The sequence below is a fragment of the Aotus nancymaae genome, unplaced genomic scaffold (genome assembly GCF_030222135.1).
Source record: "Aotus nancymaae isolate 86718 unplaced genomic scaffold, 86718_ANA_hifiasm-v0.15.2.pri h1tg000029l, whole genome shotgun sequence".
NCBI classification, from domain to species: domain Eukaryota; kingdom Metazoa; phylum Chordata; class Mammalia; order Primates; family Aotidae; genus Aotus; species Aotus nancymaae.
The window spans coordinates 7,685,362-7,706,339 of NW_026988442.1; the positions used below are offsets into that span (position 1 = coordinate 7,685,362).

At 46.8% G+C, this 20,978-nt stretch overlaps 1 protein-coding gene across 1 annotated transcript in view; it reads right to left on the bottom strand.

Annotated features, from left to right (window-relative positions):
• LOC135276960 (neuroblastoma breakpoint family member 11-like) overlaps positions 1 to 14,774 on the bottom strand; it is a 66,345-nt gene extending 51,571 nt beyond the window's left edge. Inside the window, exon 1 of the mRNA XM_064382265.1 lies at positions 14,700 to 14,774. Within this exon, the coding sequence (XP_064238335.1) occupies positions 14,700 to 14,721 (22 nt within the window). The 5' untranslated portion in view covers positions 14,722 to 14,774. The remainder of the gene's footprint in view (positions 1 to 14,699) is intronic.
• Positions 14,775 to 20,978: the final 6,204 nt, after the last annotated feature.

Consider the following 20,978-nt stretch of genomic DNA (forward strand, 5'->3'; position numbering starts at 1 on the left):
GCTGCCCTCAAACCCTCCAGAATAGATTAATTACAAAAGTGGCCCCAATGCCAGCAGTTCAAGACCAGCCTGAGCAACATAGCATGATCCCACTCTACAAATATAAAAATTAAAAAGTTATCTGGGGCGTGCCTATAGTCCCAGCTATTTGGGAGACTGAAGTATGAGGATCACTTGAGCCCAGAAGTTTGAGGCTGCAGTGAGCTATGATTATGCCACTGCACTCCAGCCTGTTTTCACAAAGTGAAACCTTGTCTCTTGAAAAAAAGGGAGGGGGGCCACAATGATTCCTCTTCCTGTATCCACACCCTTTGCAGTGTGCCTTTGTGTCTTCTCCCATCAAGAAGCACAGTCTATTCTCCTACTCCTTGAAACCGGGCTGGCCTCATGAATTGCTTTGGCAATTCGAATATGGTAGAAGTGAAGTGATAGAATTGCCCATTCTGAGCCTAGACTTCAAGATGCTATATGCATTTCCTCTTCTTTTGGAAATCTGTCTGGCCACCATGTGAGTAAGCCCAGGTTAGCTTTCTGGAGGATGAGAAACCATGCAGCCCAGGAACCCCCACTGGTCCAGCCAATAGCCAGCCAAACCAACCATATGATGAGGCCATCCTGAATCCACCAGCCCCACCCCCCTGCCAATCAGCTGACTGCAGATACATGAGGAAACTCCATGATCATCTAAGCCAGCCCAGACCAGAAGGACCACCCAGCAGGCCCATAGATGAGTAAGAAATAATAAATCGTTATGGTATTAAATTACTAAATTTTGAGGTGGCTTGTTACAAAGCAAAAGCAAACTGGTATACCTTTTGTCCTCTATTCACTGGCCCTTAAGGACTTCTGAGGCAAAATTCTTCATGCACAAGCCTTTCTAATGAAGTTGATCTCTCAGTTTCATTTCCTACAACTTCTTCAAAACCTGGTTGCCACATTGTCTCCTGAAATTTCTTGTTCTTTCCATCCTCAAAGCCTTTGCTTATATAAGTCTTTCCTCCTCGCCTTGGCCCTGCCCCTATCCTGAATACCATCACCCTCCTTCTCCATCTCTCAAAATCATGTCTTTTAAATCCCTGACTGTGGGTCTACCTCACTCTGAAGTGTTTTTGTTCCAACTTCTTTGGCACATTTAGTCTCAAACTTTGCTCTAATTTGCTGTGCTTGCCAAAGAAGCACTTAATTATATCTTTAACCTGCCTTGTTTTATCCTGCATTGGTTCATTATAGACCAGGAAGGGCAACTAAGTTTGACCTCATAGGTCTCCACAGATAAATTAGTAGAAAATGCCTAGAGAGCATCTGGCATCTGTTAGAAAGATTGCCATGATTGATTCATAATGTCTGCCGTAAGTGCAGGCAGGTCAATACTGGTCATTCCTGATCTAGTGCAGGGATTCTTGCACTTTTTGTATGATTAACAATATAGACACCTTCTAAGAATTATATTTTTAAATGCATAAAATAAAATATATCAGATTACAAAGGAAACCAGTTATATTGAAATATTGTTATCAAAATATTTTAAAATGTGTAATATAAGAATATATGTGCTTCAGGCCAGGCGTGGTGGCTCATGTCTGTAATCCCAACACTATGTGTGGCCGAGGCAGGTGGATCACCTGAGCTCAGGAGTTCAAGACCAGCCTGGCCAACATGGCAAAACCCCGTCTCTACTAAAAATTAAAAAATTTGCCATGCGTGGTGGCGGGCATCTGTGATCCCAGCTACTCACTACTCAGGAGACTGAGGCAGAAGAATCCAAGATAGCACTATTGCACTCCAGCCTGGGTGACAGAGCAAGACTCCACCTCAAAAAAAAAAAAAAAAAAAAAAAGAATATACCTGCTTCTTCTGGATACACTACATACCTAGATCTAGCAGGGGGCCTAATAACTACTGTAATCTTGAAGTATAAATGAGCTTTCAAAGTATCTATAACTGTCATGTGAGGTGAAAATGTCTGTGGCTTCTGCTGGTGACAAAGACTCAGCTGTGTGGTTTGTTGCCTACATCCATAACTGAAAGTAGTGCTCAATCTAATTTATAGCAAAATATAGATAGCATTTTGTTTTCCAACTAAGTTCCATTGATCCCTCTACACTGTATCTGCAGGCCCCTAAATTAAGAACCCTTGGTCTAGCCTGTAATATACTTGAAAAGCAAGGGCTGCTATCAAAGTATTTTATAAGCTTGAGAGGGATCAAGGCTGGACCACAGTGGATGATTAGCGATGATATGAAATGGCACAACCGCTGTGACTATGAAGAGCCTACAGGGCAGGAGGCAGTCGGGATTTTCATTGCACCTTTTCTGCTCCATTTGGTGGCCTCATCAGTTTCCTTCCTCTCACAGGAACAAGGCCACAGGCACCTATTAGGAACCTCATCCCTCCAGGGCCCAGGGAAGTGCCTCCAGGCCCGCTTCCTCCCTGTGTCCTAGAACCCACTGTCCTCCCACTGTCTTGCTTGAGCCTCTGCCCAGCCCTGGGGAAGCCACATGGCAGAGCCCCTGCCAGCTCAGCTCCCCTTCCAGCTTCCCCCTTCTTTAGCCCCACACTGGAGTTGGGGGGGCCACGTCTCCCCAACTCCCGATCTTTCCCAGGGCCTCAGAACACCAACCCTGGGTGCCTTGTTACCTAGGTATGGAATTCAGCCCAATCCTTGCAGTGTTTCTGTGAAATGGAAACACCCCCATCATGTTAAAGATGAATGTGTTAGACACACTTTGGACACCACCTCAAAAACCTCTTGAACAGGTCTCTTCCTCCAGCCAGTGCTGACCTGACCTGGGGCTTCTCCACTACAGCTGGGTGGGACACCCAAGGGAACATGCCTGGCCCTCATGCATGAGCGCCCAGCAATACGGGAGGAACTAAGAAGGTGTGGGATGTCCTTTGACCAACGGAGGGTGAGAACCAATGGATAATGCTTCTGCCTTTTGTGCCCCAGCAGGGAGTTCTGAAACATTTCAGAAGGCTCCGTGAAAGGTTGTGATGGCCTCCCCATCTGGATACCCATAGATAGCACTGGCTAACTTGGTGGCACATCTTGTATTTGATGCTCCCTCATTTCTTGATTCAATATCCCTGTCCCTCTCTCCTACTCCCTAAGATTACATTCTTAAATAAACACCTGTTCACAAATAAACTACCAGTTCACTTTGTCTCAGGTTCTGCTGGAGGATGGCAGGAGGGGCAGGACGAGGACCCAGGCTAAGACAAAAAGGAACTAAGGATCAAAGAGGTGAAGTCGCTTGCCCAAGGCCACATGGCCTGTAAGTATGATCTATCTGATCTATTTGATTAAATAATAAATACATATTTAATATTAATAATAAATACATATTTAATATTGCTTGCTTGTTTGACTGCTATATTGGGTTCTCCCAACATAGCCCTGAGGACCCAAATGCACAGAACATGAATATGTGTAAAAAATGATATTTAATTTTTGGCAGGGCACAGTGGCTTATGTCTGTAATCCCAGCATTTTGGGAGGCTGAGGCGGGCAGATCATGAGGCCAGGAGTTCAAGACCATTCTGGCCAACATGGTAAAAACCCATCTCTACTAAAACACACACACACACAAATTAGCCGGGCATGGTGGTACACACCTGTAGTCCCAGCTTCTCAGGAGGCTGAGGCAGAAGAATCACCTGAACCCAGGAGGCAGAAGCCCTGAACTCCAGTCTGGCGACAGAGCAAGACTCTGTCTCAAAAAAAAATTATATTTTATTTTTAATTATCTAAGTTATACTGGAATACAGTTTCCATGCAGAAAATTTAAAACATTACGGTTAAGTTTACAGTCCCTTTGGCTGTCTCCTCCCTGATCTCCAGTTCCTCCCAGGCAACCACCTTCTCTGTGCATTTACAGACATGCTTGGGATTGCTTTGCAAGTATATGTTTACATATTCTAAGTGCATTCTGCAACATTTTTCATTTGCCAGTTTGTCTTGGAAACACCCAACAACAGTAGAATGGATACATAAACTGTGGTATATAGAGGCAGTGGAATAATACACAGCTGCTAGAATGAACAAACTATAACTACACATATAACTTTGATAAACCTCACAAATATGATGCTGAGCCAAAGAAACTAGACACAGAAGAGAACATATTGTTTGAATCCATTTATATAAAATACAAACACAAGAAAAACTGAAAGCAAAAGAACTAAAACTAGAAAGAAAAAAACAACTTAGGTCAGGCACAGGGGCTCATGCCTATGATCTCAGCACTTTGGAAAGCCAAGGAAGGAGGACCACTTGAAGCCAGGAGTTCGAGACCAGCCTAGGCAACATAGTAAGACCCCCATCTCTACGAAAAAAAAAAAAGTTTAATAGCCAGGCATGGTAACATGCACCTGTGGTCCCAGTTACTCGAGAGGCTGAGGTGGGAGGACCACTTGAGGCCAGGAGTTGAGGCTGCAGTGAGCCCCACTGCACTCCAGCCTGGGTGACAGAGCAAGACCCTGTTTCAAAACAAACAAACTCAAACTCAACAAGGATGTTGTGGACCATTTTCTTTAAGGAAAAGAAGAGGGATTCTGGTAAGCATGGACACATAGGGACTACTGGAGTGCTGGTAATATTCTGTTGATCTGGGTGCTGGTGACATGGGTAGGTTTAGTTTACAGAGTGCCAGGAAGCTGCACACTTATGATGTATGTACTCTTTGCACGTCCATTCTCTGCAGGAGATGGCACGTCATCACTGTTCATTCAGTCTCCTTAAGAGCTCACAGCATAGAGGGGAGAAGGGCAGGGAAACAAACTGAGCATTAAATGCCGAAGGCCAGAACCACGTCAGCAGGAGCTCAAAGGAAAATGCTCACTCGTCTTTTAGGGGATAGAAAAGAATTTCCAGGGCTGGGCATGATGGCTCATGCCTGTAATCCCAGTATTTTGGGAGGCCAAGGCAGGCGGATCACCTCAGGTTGGGAGTTTGAGACCAGCCTGACCAACATGGAGAAACCCCGTCTCTACTAAAAATATAAAATTAGCCAGGCGTGGTGGTGCATGCCTGTAATCCCAGCTACTCGGGAGGCTGCGGAGGAGAATCGCTTGAACCCAGGAGGCGGAGATCGCACCATTACACTCCGGCCTAGGCAACAAGAGTGAAACTCCATCTCAAAAAAAAGAAAAATTTCCAGAATGAGTGACTGGTAAGATGAGCCCCCAAAAGGTGTCTGGGTGTTCACCAGGTGAATGGGAGGAGAAAAGAGAGAAGGAAGTAGAAAGGGCATTACAGTCAGAGAAACTGAGCAAGTGCAAACAGCCTGACATGTTAAGGGTCCCAAGTGTCTGCATCGCTGAGACCTAGGGTGTGAGGTGAGAGCCCCGAGAGGAGTGATGCTGAAGAGGTTGGCACAGCTGGAGTGATGGGAATAGGCCAAGCTGAAGAACTTGGAAATGATCCTAAGGTAATGGGAAGCCATGGAAGAGTTAAGATCAGGGAGAACATGATTGGATCTGAGATCAAGAAAGATAATCCTGACTACAGAATAACATGGACCACAGGGCAACAAAGACTGGGGATGAGGGGTGGGAGGGGTAAGCTAATGCATTTACCCTGCAGGAGAAAGAGATGCTGAACCAAGGCAGTGACAGTGGGGTTGGAGAACCGGAGCCAATTCTAGCAGGTACTCAGGAGGCTTGCTGATAGATTGGGAGAATAGCAGGGAGTACAGGGACATTAATGCCTAAATTCTAGCTTGGGTGACTGATGCCTGGCCACACCCTGGGCATGTGAGAGGCTGCTGAATTCTATTGATTAAAATTCAAGGGCCAGGCACGGTGGCTCACACCTATGATCCCAGCATATTGGGAGGCCAAGGCAGGTGGATTGCCTGAGCTCAGGAGTTCAAGACCAGCCTGGGCAACACGGTGAACTCCCATCTCTACTAAAATACAAAAAATTAGCCAGGCGTGGCAGCAGGCACCTATGGTCCCAGCTACTCAGAAGGTGAGGCAGGAGAATTGCTTGAACCCAGGAGTCAGAGGTTGCAGTGAGCTGAGATTGCAACACTGCATTCCAGCCTGCGACAGAGCAAAAAAAATTTCAGAATGTGATTCTCCCTTTGACCCAGCATTTACGTGTCTAGCTCTATATCCCAGAGGTACCAACAGGGTGCTCACAGCTAGATTGTCCAAAATACTAAAAAACTGAAAACAACCTAAAATCCCATTGATTAGGAGAATGACTAAATAAAGTAAAATATATTTACAGTATTGAATACTAAAATACTAAGCAGCAGTAAAAAGAATAAGAGAAAAAAGAAAGCAAGTCCATATGTGCTGACATGGAAAGACCTCCATGTCATATTGTACAGGAAAAGAGCAAGTTTCAAGAAAGCATGTACAGTATGCTCCTATTTGCATTTGAGAAAAGACTACACACATACCAGCCAAAGATCTAGTATTTCTCTTAATTTAGAAAAAAATAACCTCATACAAATCAAAGTATTGCTATATGTATAGTAAGTAAAGTTCCTTTAAAAATCTGATTTTTCGGGTGGATCACCTGAGGTTAGGAGTTAGAGACCAGCCTGACCAACATGGTGAAATCCCGTCTCTACTAAAAATACAAAATTAGCCAGGCTTGGTGGCACATGCCTGTAATCTCAGCTACTCGGGAGGCTGAGGCAGGAGAATCGCTTGAACCCGGGAGGTGGAGGTTGCAGTGAGTTGAGATCGCCCCATTGCACTCCAGCCTGGGCAACAGAGCTAGACTCTGTCTCAAAAAAAATGTTTTTAATTAAATAAGTATATTTTACAAATGAGAAATCCAGGCCTGGTGCCCCCTCCAACCCCACCAGGTCCTCAATCTAGCCCCAAAAGAAATGTAGGTGAGATAAAATCAAGGCAGAATTCTGGGTTTTTTGTCTTTTTTTTTTTTTTTTTTTTTTTTTGAGACAGAATCTCGCTCTGTTGCCCAGGCTGGAGTGCAGTGGCATGATCTCCGCTCACTGCAGCCTCCGCCTCCCAGGTTCAAGCAATTTCCCTGCCTCAGCCTCCCAATTAGCGGGATTACAGGCGCCCACCACCACACCCGGCTAATTTTTGTATTTTTAGTAGCGTCGGGCTTTCACCATGTTGGCCAAGCTGGTCTCGAACTTCTGATCTCAAGTCATCTGCCTGCCTCGACTTCCCAAAGTGCTGGGATTACAGGCATGAGCCACTGTGCCCAGCCTGAACTCACTTTTATAACAATCCACTCTCATGATAATGGCATTAATCCATTCATGAGGGCTCTGCCTAATCACCTCTTAAAAGACCCACCTTTCAACGATGTTGCAATGGAAATTAAATTTCCAACACGATTGTGGGGGACACATTTAAACAATAGCTGATCCGCTGCTAGATTTTCTTCCTTAATGTGTTAAAAAAAAAAAAATACATTAGTATATATCACATTTAAAAAAAAATTTTTTTGAGACAGGGTCTCTCTGTCTCCCAAGTTGGAGTTCATTGAGTGATCACGGCTCACTGCAGCCTCAATCTCCCAGGTTCAAGCACTCCTCCTGCCTCAGCCTCCCAAGCAGCTGGGAGTACAGGCATATGCCACCACACCCAGCTAATTTTTTAATTTTTTTGTAGAAACCGAGTCTCACTAGGTTGCCTAGACTGGTTAAATTTGTTTTTTTTTTAATTGACATTTGACATCGTATATATTTATTACGTGTAACAATGATGTTTTAAAGTATATATATATTGTGGAATGGTTAAATGTAGCTAATTAACAAATACACCACCTCGTGATCATGTTTCAATACATGATCCAATCCGGATATTTAGCATATAGAACGTATTCCTCCAATCTAATTGTCACTTTGTACCCATTGACCAACCTCTCCCATCCTCCCTTTTCCCCTCCTTTCTCAAGTCTCTAGTAACCACTGCTCTACTCTCTGCTTCCATGATATCAACTTTTTCAAAAAATCCACATTAGTGAGATCGTGCGGTACTTGTCTTTCTGCATCTGGTTCATTTCGCTTAGCAGAAGGCGCTCTAGGTTCACGCATGTTGTCGCAAATGATAGGATTTCCTTCTTTTTATGACTGAATAGTACTGCATTTTGTATATATAGCACATTTCCTTTAACCATTCATACATTGACAGACACTTAGGTTGGTTTTCTACCTTGGATATTGTGAATAGTACTGGAATAAACATGGAAGTGCAGCTATCTCTTCAACACTGATTCATTTCCTTTGGATACATATCCAGTAGTGGGATTGCTGGATCTTATAAATATTAAAATAAGTTAATATCTGCATTTTAGTGTAATTGGTTTCCTTTGTTATTCAGTGCATTTTATGTTAGGCATTTAAGAGCATCATTCTGAGGAGTTCCATGGACTTCACCAGCCTGCTGAAGGAGTCCACAGCCTGAACAAAGTTATGGGAAGGGACAGGAGTGCTTAGCCCAGCCCAACTCCACATATCCTGGGATAAGAACCCTGGTCTGGGGGGAGACCTGAGAAGCCAAACTCTGAGACAGTTGTCCTCCCCAATGAGGACCCTCCTTTGAGCTACCCAGACCCGACTCTGGAAGAGGTAAGGAGGGTTTAGAGGAAGTCCTGTGAGTTGGGACCCAGCTCTCCTCTAAAGAGAGGGCAGAGACCTTGAGGTTCAGGGGAGCCCAGACCCAGGCAGGGCAGAATATGGGGTGAGTATAGAGGCCTCTGCAGCCAGCCGCCTGCCTACTATCATACTACCAGGGGTTGAGAAGCCTCTAGGACACCCTGTGTTCCAGCTGTCATCATTCCCATGACCCCTGTGACAGTCTCTCCCAGACCCATCCCAAGCAAGCCACCCAGTCCAATTTGAGCACGACTAAACAGTGGCAGCTTCTCCCTCTCTCCCTCGGTAACAAAATCTTTGGAACCACAGTTTGGACTTAAGGAAGAACTTTCCTGCAACAAACACTGAGCGCAGGGGCTCGGGAGTGGAGGCAGCTATAATGGGGACAGCCAAGGAGGTTAGGAAGCTCCTCTGGCAGCTTTCAAAACCCAGCGAAATGTGTCATTGTCTTAAACTCGAAATGGTCTGGGTGTGGGAACAGGTCTGAGACTGAAGACAGGGGTGGACCCACTGAGTCCCAGAACACGCTAGCAGACGTCAGACCTCTCTTTGTTCAGGCAGGGCGGCCTCACTTCTGCCTGTCCAGAGAAACTGCAGGCTTGCCTTAGAAAGAATGTTTCCTTCCACAGGCTTGCTTCACTGCTAAGGAAAAAACAATCTAAAAATAACTGAAATGCAGACAGGGGCTGATGACAGATATTGGGAGAACAAGAAGAGGTGGCCAGTGTTGGGACCTCTCCCCCAGAGCCCGGTCCAGTCAGCACAGGAGAGAGGTGATGGTGTCACTGCTGGGTGCAGCCCTTCGGGGACTGTGTTCGAGGTGCCTGCCCCTCATAACTCATCTAAGCAGCACTACCCCACACTAGCGCACACTGTCCTTCTGTCCCCTGCCTACCCAAACTCCACCTACCCTCCCAGGCCCAGCTTGATTTCATCATTTCCTGAAGGCTTCTCCAGTTCCCAAGCCTGCACCGAACTCACATAGGCTGTGAGACTAGGAGCTTTTGGGGGCTTGGGCTAATGTTACAGGCTTAGTCTGTTTTCTGTTACTTAGAATACTTGAAAGTGAGTAATTTATAAGAGAGATAAATTTATTTTTTGCAGTTATGGAGGCTGAGAATCCAAGGCAATGGGGCTGCAACTGGTGAGGGCCTTCTTGCTGGTGGGACTCTGCGGAGTCTCAAGGTAGAGGAAGGCATCACATGGTTGGGGACACTGAATGCACTTTCTCGGGTCTCCTTTCCTCTTCTTGTAAAGCCACCAGTTACACTCCCGTGATAACTCATTAATCCATTAAGCCATTAATCCTTTAAGCCATTAATCCTTAAATGGATTAATCCATTCTTGAGAGCAGCTCCCTCATGACGTAATCCCTCTTAAAGGTCCCGCCTCTCCATATTGCCACATTGAGGATTAAGTTTCAATGTGAGTTTTGGAGAAGGTATTCAAACCATAGCAGGTACCTAAATCTCTGAAGAGACAGACTCCAAAGGATGCTCTTAGCTGCCTCTTAATACACACAACACCCAACTAATGAGCTAAAAGTTGGAAGCTGCCTGATTTGATTGTCCCTTTTAGGTGCTCCTAGGCCCCACTGTGTCTCTTATTTGAGTGCCTATGACAAGGCCCCTGCTGTTCTGGGCACTAGGGATACAAGTGCATACTAAGCAAAGTCCCTGCACTGTGCACTTGACGTGCTGATAAGCAAGACAGACAGATGACAACATGTAAACCAGTAAATAGAATGTGTCGGGTGGTGGTAAGTACTGTAGAGACAGATAGTGCTGGTGAAGTTGATAGGCCTGAAGGAAAGTAAAGGAAGGAGCCACGTGGATATCAAAAGGAAGAACATTCCATTCAGGGTAACAGCCAGTGCAAAGGCTGAGAGGTAAGGGCGACCTCAGCATACTAAAGGGACACACACAGAGTGACCAAAGAGGAGAAGGTAGGGGGATGATGGGAAGAAAGTGTGACGGAGGACACCACCTAGGGCCTCGCAGACATTGTAAGGACTGTGGCTTAGAGTGGGATGAGAGCCATGGGAGCACTGGAGGGTTTCCAGCAGAGAAGGAACATGGTCTCAGCCTCTAAAGGATTAATCTGGCTGCTGTGTTGAGAATCATATCAGGAGCAGGGTGAGTGGGAAGGGAAACAAGGGTAGAAACTGGAGAGAAGGATGCTACAGTGATGCTGGTGACAAGTGATGGTGGCCCAGACCAGGCTGGTAGCAGAGGAGGGGATAAAAGTTCAGGTATTTTGAAAGCACTTATGATGGGATTGCTGATCGCTTAGTGGAAGAACATGAGCAAAGAGAGGAGTCCAGGTTTCTAACCTGTGCAACAAGTCCAGAAACAGTGAAACAGAGACTGCGGAAGGAGTGAGTTTAGGCACTGATATGGTTTCGCTGTGTCCCTATTCAAATTTCAGCTTGAATCGTATGTCCCAGGATTCCCCCATGTTGTGGGAGGAGCTCGGGGGAGGTAATTGAATCATGGGAGCCGGTCTTTCCCGTGCTATTCTCGTGATAGTGAATAAGTCTCATGAGATCTGATTGGCTTATCAGGAGTTTCCACTTTTGCTTCTTCCTCATTTTCCCTTGCCACCACCATGTAAGAAGTGTCTTTTGCCTCCCGCCATGATTCTGAGGCATCCCCAGCCATATGAAACTGCAAGTCCAATTAAACCTCTTTTTATTCCCAGTCTCGGGTATGTCTTTATCAGCAGTGTGAAAACAAACTAATACAGGGACATAGATGAGAATTTCAGTTTGGGATGTGGAATGTAGCTTCATGGAGAAACTCAGCTCAGCCGTTTTGCTAGCTGAGGTCTATCACTAGCTTGGCAGGGAAGTTTTCCAGTGAAGCAGGACAGCAAATCAAACCCTGCAAAAAAAATGATGTTTGACTGCAGAAAGACTTGTACATGAATGTTCATACCTTTATTCACAAGAATGAAAAAATAGAGAGAGCCTAAATGTCTATCAACAAGGAAATGGATAAACAAATGACGGCATGAAAATGAAATACTACTCAGCAAGAAAGAGGAACCAACTACCTAATACATGCAACAGTTTGGATGTATCTCAAATCATACAGTTGGTAGTCTTGATTAAGGTTTCATCCTGGGCTCTCTGACAGGTTTGGGTACTAGCGAAACATGATGCAAAAATAAAAAATAATTAGCCAGACTTGGTGGTGTGCACCTGTAGTCCCAGCTACTTGGGAGGCTCAGGTCAGAGGATCACTTGAGCCCAGAAGGTTAAGGCTGAAGTGAACTATGATTGCACCACTACATTCCAGCCCAAATAACAGAGCCAGACTCTGTCTCTAAATTTAAAAAAAAAAGAAAGAGAGAGAAAGACCCCTACCTCCTGGAGTCTAAACCATGGGAAAACATGGGAAAAAGCCACTGGAAGCCCTGAAGGCCAATCCTCATCTCTAACTCTGAGCGAGAACCAGAAGGGAAGAGGAGGCTGAACATGCCCTTTCTAATGACAGGGACTCACCTGGAGAGAATGAAAAATGGGGCACAATTTTAACACCTCTCATCTCTCCTCCCTTGCCACCTTCTCCTGGGCACCAAGCTCTCATCAACCCCCCCGACTCACATTGCCCAGGACTCCTTCCTGGCAGGACTCCAGGCTCCAAATTCACTCCCCTCCCAAATTACCCCAACTTTTTCCAGCCTTTCCCAGCAATCTCCTTCCACTCCTGCTCTCTAGCAGCTGCCAGGGAGGAACGAATCTGACAAGTTCCATCTCTCTTGGGGTCAAGATAGGTTTGGCCAATAGGTTTTACCTCTGAACAGCAACAGTAGTGCCACCAACAGCTTTCATTTATTGGGCACCTACTGTGTGCCAGGTCTCATGCTAAATGCTCATCAGAGATTATTCTGGGATTATTCCTTTTACATTACAGAAGCTAACTAGAGCCCTCGGTCTCTTGAGAGGGATTATGAGGTCTTGTCTGAAAGAGTCTTGTGATCAGTGAGCACTGTCCTCATGGTTGTAGGAGAAGGCATGCTGGGTAGGGACTATGTCTTCCCCTGAGACAGGCAGAGTAGGACAAGGTGAGGCTGCCTGCATTTTAAAGAGAGCTCTACACTTGGAAGGGTTAAGCTGCTCTGATTTTCAATTAACAAACTCACTTGAGTTCCTCAGGATTTGTGGGACCACATGCGTAGCAGATCCTGCTTTGGGCTCTTACCATTTCCAACTACCAGTACCTGGGATTATTTTTGTCAAAGAGCTTTCTCTGGCTACCTGAACCTGTTCTGTCCATCTGTAACCAGGACTTAACATCCTACCCCAAAAGTCCTCAACTAACAACCAATGGAAATTGGTGTATAAATACCCCAGCTCCCTCACTGCTTTCTCTTCCCAATCTCACTTCCTCACTCTCCTACTGGAGATCCTAGGTTCACTTCACAAATAAGCTACTTACACTTGAATCTTTGTCTCAGGATCTGCTCCTGGCAGGGGCAGATAAGAGTCCACCTTTGGTGAGGCCAGCCCTGCCAAGCGAGTGGTCATCAGAAGGCCCACTCCAAGCCTGGCCTCTTCTAAGTAACTTAACCTACTAGAAAACAATAGAGCCTTTGGGCTGCTCATCTCTATTCCCAAGCACTCAAACTAGAAGACCTAAAAAGCAAACTTACTTTCCCTTAAATCCTCCCTCAAACACCTAGGGACTCCTCCAGGGTGGCTGTCAAGACCTCTTGACAGAGGGCAGAGATGACACATAAGTTCTATTTCAAGTGCCACCTCCAATCAATTAAGAGAAGCTACCTGGCTTCTCTATCCAGGCTTGGAGTGTGCAGATACAATTAGTGATGTTTGCCTTAAACATTGGAATGGGTGAGCAGTGGCCTTATGTCTGCTCCCGTCACCATAGCTCTAGAAGCAAATGAGTTCCTTCATGGTGAAGTCAGCTGAATTTTTCATTCACATTCCAGAGATTGCAAAGCTATCTCTGCCTCTTCCTTCATTTACTTGCCCTTTCCCAGACAGCAAGCCTGTGCAGTGAGCATGGCCACCCATCTTATGAATGAGAAAACTGAGGTTCTGAGACGTTAAGTGGCTTTCACAGCATCACAAATTTATAAGAATAAAACAGAGGCTTTTGAACCAGGTGTGTGTGACACCAAAGCCCCTACACTATATCTTTTCATAGAGAAGGTGGTAGTAAAGGCCTGTAACCAAATGGAACACCTCAACACTCTCCTCTTTTCTGTTAAGAGAAACCTTCCGCTGACTGGTGCAACCCCCCCGCTCCACCATCCTTCATTGTCTTCTCCAACCAAGTGGGATGGAAGGCACTTTGGGCATCAGTGAGCAGCCTTGCCCCATCACGCAGCTGCCCCCAGCAGTTTCTCTGCCAGGCCAGGGCACCACCCTCTCTGCTTCAAACTCTCTAATCCCTACAGGGGGCCCCTTGCTATCACTCATTCGCTGTCCTGGAGCAGCTGTGTCTCTGAGAGGGCTGGAGGCCCTCCTGGGAAAGCTGGAGGCGAAATTTTAACTTCAGCAGCCATGACTAGGGCACTTCTAAGCCTCCAGGTTCTGGAAAAACCCAGCAGAGGCCTTCCCAGGGAGGTGATGCAGCACTCACACAATCGGGGGCTACAAATGGAGACCTCGGAGCGAAGCCTAGGCCTGGAGTCCGCTGACCAGGAGGCCTGCCCTCCGGATTTGGCTCATGCTCTCTCCCAAGCAGCAGCTCAGGTGTTCGAGCACATTCCCATTGCTGCAAATCTGCACCCCTCCCCCAGAAAACGGCAGCTCCCTGCTCTGGGTAGCTTTGGGAATGGGACTCATAGACACAGCCTTTCCCATCCACAAGTGTAGCCCTCAACCTCCCCTTGCCCTCCCTGGGTAGAAGCTCCTAGCCTGCAGCTGGTGCTGATCCGTGGAATGAGGCAAGAAAGAAAGGAGCAAGCAAGGGAGGAAGGGGACAAATCCAAGAGGCCTTCCAAAAGGCAGGGCGTCTTCCCTCTCTGCAGCCAGGAGCCCCTTCCCAGGGAGGTCCTCACCCCTGGCAGCTACAGACAATGCGAGGATCCTGTGGGCCACCTTTGAAGGCAGCTAGACCGGGGTTTACATTACTCACCCACAGGTGTCTTAGATTCCATCCTCTAGACTCAGAGCCCAGGATGAGGATTTGTGGAATCTCCCATGATTTATGGAGAAAATCATCTCAGGAGAAAGGGAGGGAGGGAAGCAGGAAGTGGCAGTGGAAGATGTCCAGCAAGGGTGTGGCCTCAGCCCAGCCTGGCCTCAGCCTGACCCACAGGGAGCTCTGGGGTGTAAGCTGGCCACAGAATTGCACACCCCTCCCCGAGATAAGCAGGACCCCTGAAGGATGGGAGAAGGGAATATGAGTTCCTAGTTTCTGGACAAGGACAATCCCATTGCCAGGGAAATCCTCCAGGAAAGGTCTCAGATGTAAGCGTTAGCCACTGCACCGTCAGCAGCTAGGGAGGGGAACACTGGCTGGCAAAAGGGATCCAGATAGGACACCAACATCACCTGTCACATCAGGCCAGATTCAGTTGACTCATCTGTGAAATGAGCATGACACTTACCATAGAGGTATGTTGGGAAGGTCCACCTGAATCAGGCCATTGCGGTGCAAAGCACGAGGCCCCCAACACAAGGCAGGGCCTCAGGAACAGGGAGCTACCATTCCTTTTGCTTGGGAAAGTCATTTTAATAAGGAGGTTAGTTTTATATGTCAACTTGGCTAAGCCACAGAGCCCAGATATTTGATCAAACATTATTCTGGATGTTTATCTGAGTCTGTTCTGATGAGATTATAATTTAAATCAGTAGAATTTGAGTAAGGCAGATTGCCCTCCATAATGTGGGTGGGCCTTATCCAATCAGCTGAAGCCCTGAATAGAAGAAGGCTGACGTTCCCCTGCCCTCAACCTGAGAAAGAGAGATTTCTACCCGCAGAGGGTTTTTCAAACTGGAACTGCAACATCGGCTCTTCCCCAGATCTCCAGCTTGCCAGCCTACCCTGCAGATTTTGGACTTGCTGGCCTCCATAGTTGCCTGAACCAGTTCCGTAAAATTAATCTCTCTCTCTCATTATGTATTCATTCTATTGGTTCTGCTTCTCTGGGGAAATCTAATACAGAGGGAAAAAACAGCAAGGGGTGGGTAGCCCAGGGTTCATGACATTGACCCAAGGTCATGTTCCTATGCACCACTCAACTATGCTTGTAGGAAGTTTGTAAGCCCTCCATTCACTCTTTGTTCTAAAGCTGAATTCTTGGGAATCAAAACAGATCCCCACTCTCTCAATGTAGCCTGGCATCCACCTGGGGAGTTTGCTTCTCAAGTAGCCCCTTCAGGAAGGTACCTTGTCCCCAGGCACTGCCCACCAGTCCCCACCAGCCCTGCTGCTCTGCAGCCTTCCTGTCCCAGCCTAAGGTGGTAGGGACACGGAAAGGTGGGTCCCTGCGATGGAGGGGAGACCCAAAAGGGCAGCAGTTGCGAGAGCTCACCACTCCTGCCTACTCCTGGTAATCTCACCAGGGTGCTGAGGACTCAGGGCCATCTCAGGGTGACATGGGGAATGTGAGGACCCTAAACTATCTCCCCCTCAGTGAGCTCAGGCTCCATAATATTCTGTCCTTTCTTCCTGCAATAAGGGCTCCCAACCCTTCCATTCACCATCAGGACTAATAAATGCACCATTGTGCCCCACCCTGGCACTCACAAAGTCAGCACATTGGACAGGGGCAATAGTGACCCCTCCCACAGGAAGACACGCTTAGAGGGGACTCCAGGCAGCTGGCTGGTGGAGGATATATTCTTAGGCTGTGAGCTTCCTGGGTTTTTGTTTTGTTTTTCTTTGTGTTGTTTTGTTTTGTTTTTTTGAGACAGAATTTCACTCTTGATGCCCAGGCTGGAGTGCAATGGCGTGATCTCAGCTCACCGCAACCTCCACCTCCCAGGTTCAAGCGATTCTCCTGCCTCAGCCTCCCGAGTAGCTGGGATTACAGGCGTGCACCACCATGCCTGGCTAATTTTGTATTTTTAGTAGAAACATGGTTTCTCCATGTTGGTCAGGCTGGTCTTGAACTCCTGACCTTAGGTGATCCACCCACCTTGGCCTCTCAAAGTGCTGGGATTACAGGCATGAGCCACCGCGCTCAGCCCTAGTATTTTTTAAATAGCTTTGCAGATATAAGTTATTACCTATTATCTACGTGACCTGAGAAACAAGGAAGTTCACAGGAGTGTTTCATCACCTCTTTTGGCTACCAGCAAAAGGCTCTGCACCCAAAAGAATCAAAAGAAAAATCTCTGAGCCAGTCATTGAATCCCAGCTCTGTGAAAGGAAAGGGAAACCACATTAGCTGAGTACCCACCTCCTATGAACGCGACTTTAAATTCAGTGATTTGTCGAATGCTTCTCACAACCACCCTGGGAGGGAGGGTTAGTATACACATTTTAGAGATGAGGAAACTAGATCACAGGGAGCTGAGTCATTTCCACAAGGACACAGGACTTCACTGGTGAAGTTAGAACCTAGCTGATTATGCGGCATCCAGTCCAAGGAAGAGGCATAATCAACCAGCAGCACCTCCGAAGAGGGTGTCCTGAGTATCTCACTATCCAGGTGACACAGGTACTGGGTCCCTGGCTCATTAGAGTTCTCATTAGAACTTACCTTGTCAACTTCCCAGTTTATACATTAAGCTCCTAAGACTTTGGCAAATGGGAGTCAAGCCCTGGAGGTAAGTCACTGACTTCTGGGCATGCCAAGGACCAGATTTTTTTAATTTATTAAACTTTTTAAATTGAAACATAATTTACATAGCTTAAGTGTACAGCTCAATGAATTTTTATTTATGTATTAGTATGCATATGCAAGCCACACTCCTTTTCAGATATGGAACATTCCCAATTGCACCCCCTGAAGTTTCTCTCATGCTCCTTCCCACTTGATACCTTCCCCCACTAGTCTGACATCTATCAGACTAGTTTTTCCTCTTCTTGAATTTCATAAAATAGAGTCAAATAGCAGGACTACAAATAGCCAGGGCCAAACAGAAGTAGTCTTTCATTCATATTATTGCTTATATCAGCGATTTGTCCTTTTTGTTGCCAAGTAGTATTCCATTGTGTGAATGTACTCTAATCTGTTTATCAGTTCTCCTGTGGATGGACCTTAGAGTTGTGTCCAGTTTGGGACTATTAAAAATAAAGTTGCTGGGCGAGGTGGCTCACACCCGTAATCCCAGCACTGTAGGAGGCTGAGGCGGGTGGATCATGAGGTCAGGAGTTCAAGACCAGCCTGGCCAAGATGATGAAACCCCATCTCTACTAAAAATACAAAAATTAGCCAGGCATGGTGGTGCGCACCTGTAGTCCCAGCTATTCAGGAGGCTGAGGCAGAGAATTGCTTGAACCTAGGAGGTGGAGGTTGCAGTGAGCTTAGATCGTGCCACTGCACTCCAGCCTGGGTGACAGAGCCAGATTCCATCAAAAAAGAAAGCAAGAAAATCAGGAGAAGGGAGGGAGGAAGGAAGGAGGGAGGGAAGGAAGGAAGGAAGGAAGGAAGGAAGGAAGGAAGGAAGGAAGGAAGGAAGGAAGGAGGGAACATTCTAGTACATGCCTTCAGCTTTCAGTGGACTAATCACTAATTTCTTTATGCTCCCAGGAGATGATGGAATTGAGATGGACAGGAGGGGACTGGGCCTTTCAGTCTTACTCTTCATAGGTAAAGTGGGTGATATGGAGTGAATCATGTCCCCCCAAAAGATATGTTAAAGCCCTAATCCCTGGTACCTACAAACATGACTTGCTTTAGAAATAGGGTCTTCGAAGATGTAATCAAATGAAGAGAAGGTCATTAGGGTGGGCTGTAATCCAATATGACTTGGATCCTTATAAGAAGGAAATTGGACACACACACACAGAGGAGAGGGCCATGTGAGACAGAGACACACAAGGAGCATGCCACGTGACAACGGAGGCAGAGCTTAGAGTGACACTGCCACAAGCCGAAGAACGCCACTCCAAAAACTCAGAGAAAAGCACAGAATAGGCCAGTTGTGGTGGCTCACACCTGTAATCCCAGCACTTCGGGAGGCCGAGGCAGGTGGATCACCTGAGGTCAGGAGTTCAAGACCAGCCTAGCCAACATGATGAAACCCCGTCTCTACTAAAAATACGAAAAAAAAAAAAAAAAAAGCTAGGTGTGGTGGCAGTTGCCTGTAATCGCAGTTACTCAGGAGCCTGAGGTAGGAGAATTGCTTGAACCCAGGAGGTGGAGGTTGCAGTGAGCTGAGATATGCTATTGCACTCAGCCTGGCAACAGAGCAAGACGCTGTCTCAAAAAAAAAAAAAAAAAAAAAGACATGGAACAGATTCTCTCTTAGAGCCTTGGAGGGAGCCTGGCTCTGCCAACACCTTGATCTCAGACTTCTAGCTTCCAGAACTGTGGGAGGATAAATATCTGTTGTTTCTGTCCACCCACTGTATGGTACTTTGTCATGGCAGCCCTAAAACACTAAGGCAGTGAGTTTATTAGATATTGCCCAACGGTTTGCCAGAGTGCCAACCCACTACATTTTTGAGGGAAATCCGAGGATTGGATTCAGGAGCTTGGCAGCCACACCCACATACTGCCCTCCTGGGGATCTGCCTTAGCAGCCACCTGCTCTTTCCCAGGCAAATCCTTAAACCACCACTGTTGCCCTAGCTCAGAAATAAAGGATTAGGGAGGGTTAAGAACTTGCCCAAGGTCACACAGCTGGCAAGTGTGAGGCCAAGACTTGAACTCAAGCAGACAGATTCTCAAGCCTAGATGTTTATGACACTTGGGCTCCAAAAAAGATCCCCACCTGACACCACCCAAGCAGGCAGCTGGCAGGCTCTTCCTCTGAGCCCCATCCCTGCTGGCTCGCCTCCTGCTCCATGCTGTGAGTCAGAGCAGCCAGACTTTATGAGCCCAGGAATGGGCCAACTAACTGATAACCTGATTATGCAAAAAGCCACATGTGAAACTCCCACCCTCATAACCACGTAATTTACAAGGGAATGAGTCCACCTTCTCCTCAGCCTTTGGCTGCCTGCCCTTCAGGAAGGCTCAGTGGAGCTTTTCAGGCTGAAGTAGGAAAGCAAGGAAGAGGGGCTCTATCTTGGCCCCACTCCCGGTCTCTGAGAGCCCCCAACACCCGTTGCTTCACCTCCCAGGATGGAGTGCAGCCTGCGATCACAGCTCACTGCAGCCTCAACCTCCAGGGCTCAAGCCAGCCTCCCAAGTACAGGCTCACGCCACCACGCTGGCTAGTTTTTATATTTTTAGTAGAGATGGGCTTTTGTCATGTTGCCCAGGTTGGTCTTGAACTCCTGGGCTCAAGTGATCTGCCTGTCTTGGCCTCCAAATGTGCTGGGATTACAGGCATGAGCCTCTGTCCCCAGCCTCCTTCCTGTCTTGGCCTCTACATATTCCTTCATGCAGTGGGGACCTGAGGAGGGGGAGGCTGGAAGGAGACTTGAAAGGGAGAGTCAGGGATGGCCAAAGGGAAAAGGGAGAGAAGAGGATACTGGAATTAAGAGATCAATAGGAGGGGACCAGGCCTTTCACCTCCTGCTGCTCAGAAGCTGGCCCTGAGACAAAACTCATCAAATGAAATGGCAAGTCTGTTTCCTGTGCCCTGGAACACCAGACCCAGCAGTGAAACTGGATCCAAAGGGGATGATGGCCTCTGCTGACCAGTCTACCAGGCAGCTGTCCAACCCCTTTTAATGATCTCCTCTGGCTTTTGGGGTGAGAGCTCCTCATTTTTCCCAGATTCTCTCCAACCTCTGCCTCTATCATTGTTTCTTCTTTCCCTGTACTCCTTAGGAGCATTTACGATGTGTCAGGCATGGTGCTGGGGACACAGAAATGAATGAGGCCACACAGTCCCTGCCTCCTGGAGGCTACAATTAAATCTTCCGTTTTCCTCTTCTTCCTGAATGCCAATGCTCCCTGTGGTTCAGTCTGCAGCATTCTTGTCCTCTCTTCTCTCTCTCTTCTGAAAACAAATATTTTCCCTCTTTTTCTTTTTATGATCTGTGTTTTTAAAAAAGAAACTTAATAGATAAGTTATATTTCCTCTTACTCCCAGAGTTCATCATTCTCCTTATCAGTAAGAATACAGCACCTACTATGTGCCAAACACTTCACACACATTAACTCATTTAATCCTTCAAACAAAGCAGGTAGGCACTATTGTGCCATTATTTGCTCCCAGTACCTCTTCTCCTGATGCCCTTGCTCTGGATCACTGTGGGTAGTGTATACTTTCCCTACCCCACTAGAAAGTGGGTGGAAGCAACATGCCAGTTCTGGGCCAAAGACTCAAGAAGGCATCATGTGCT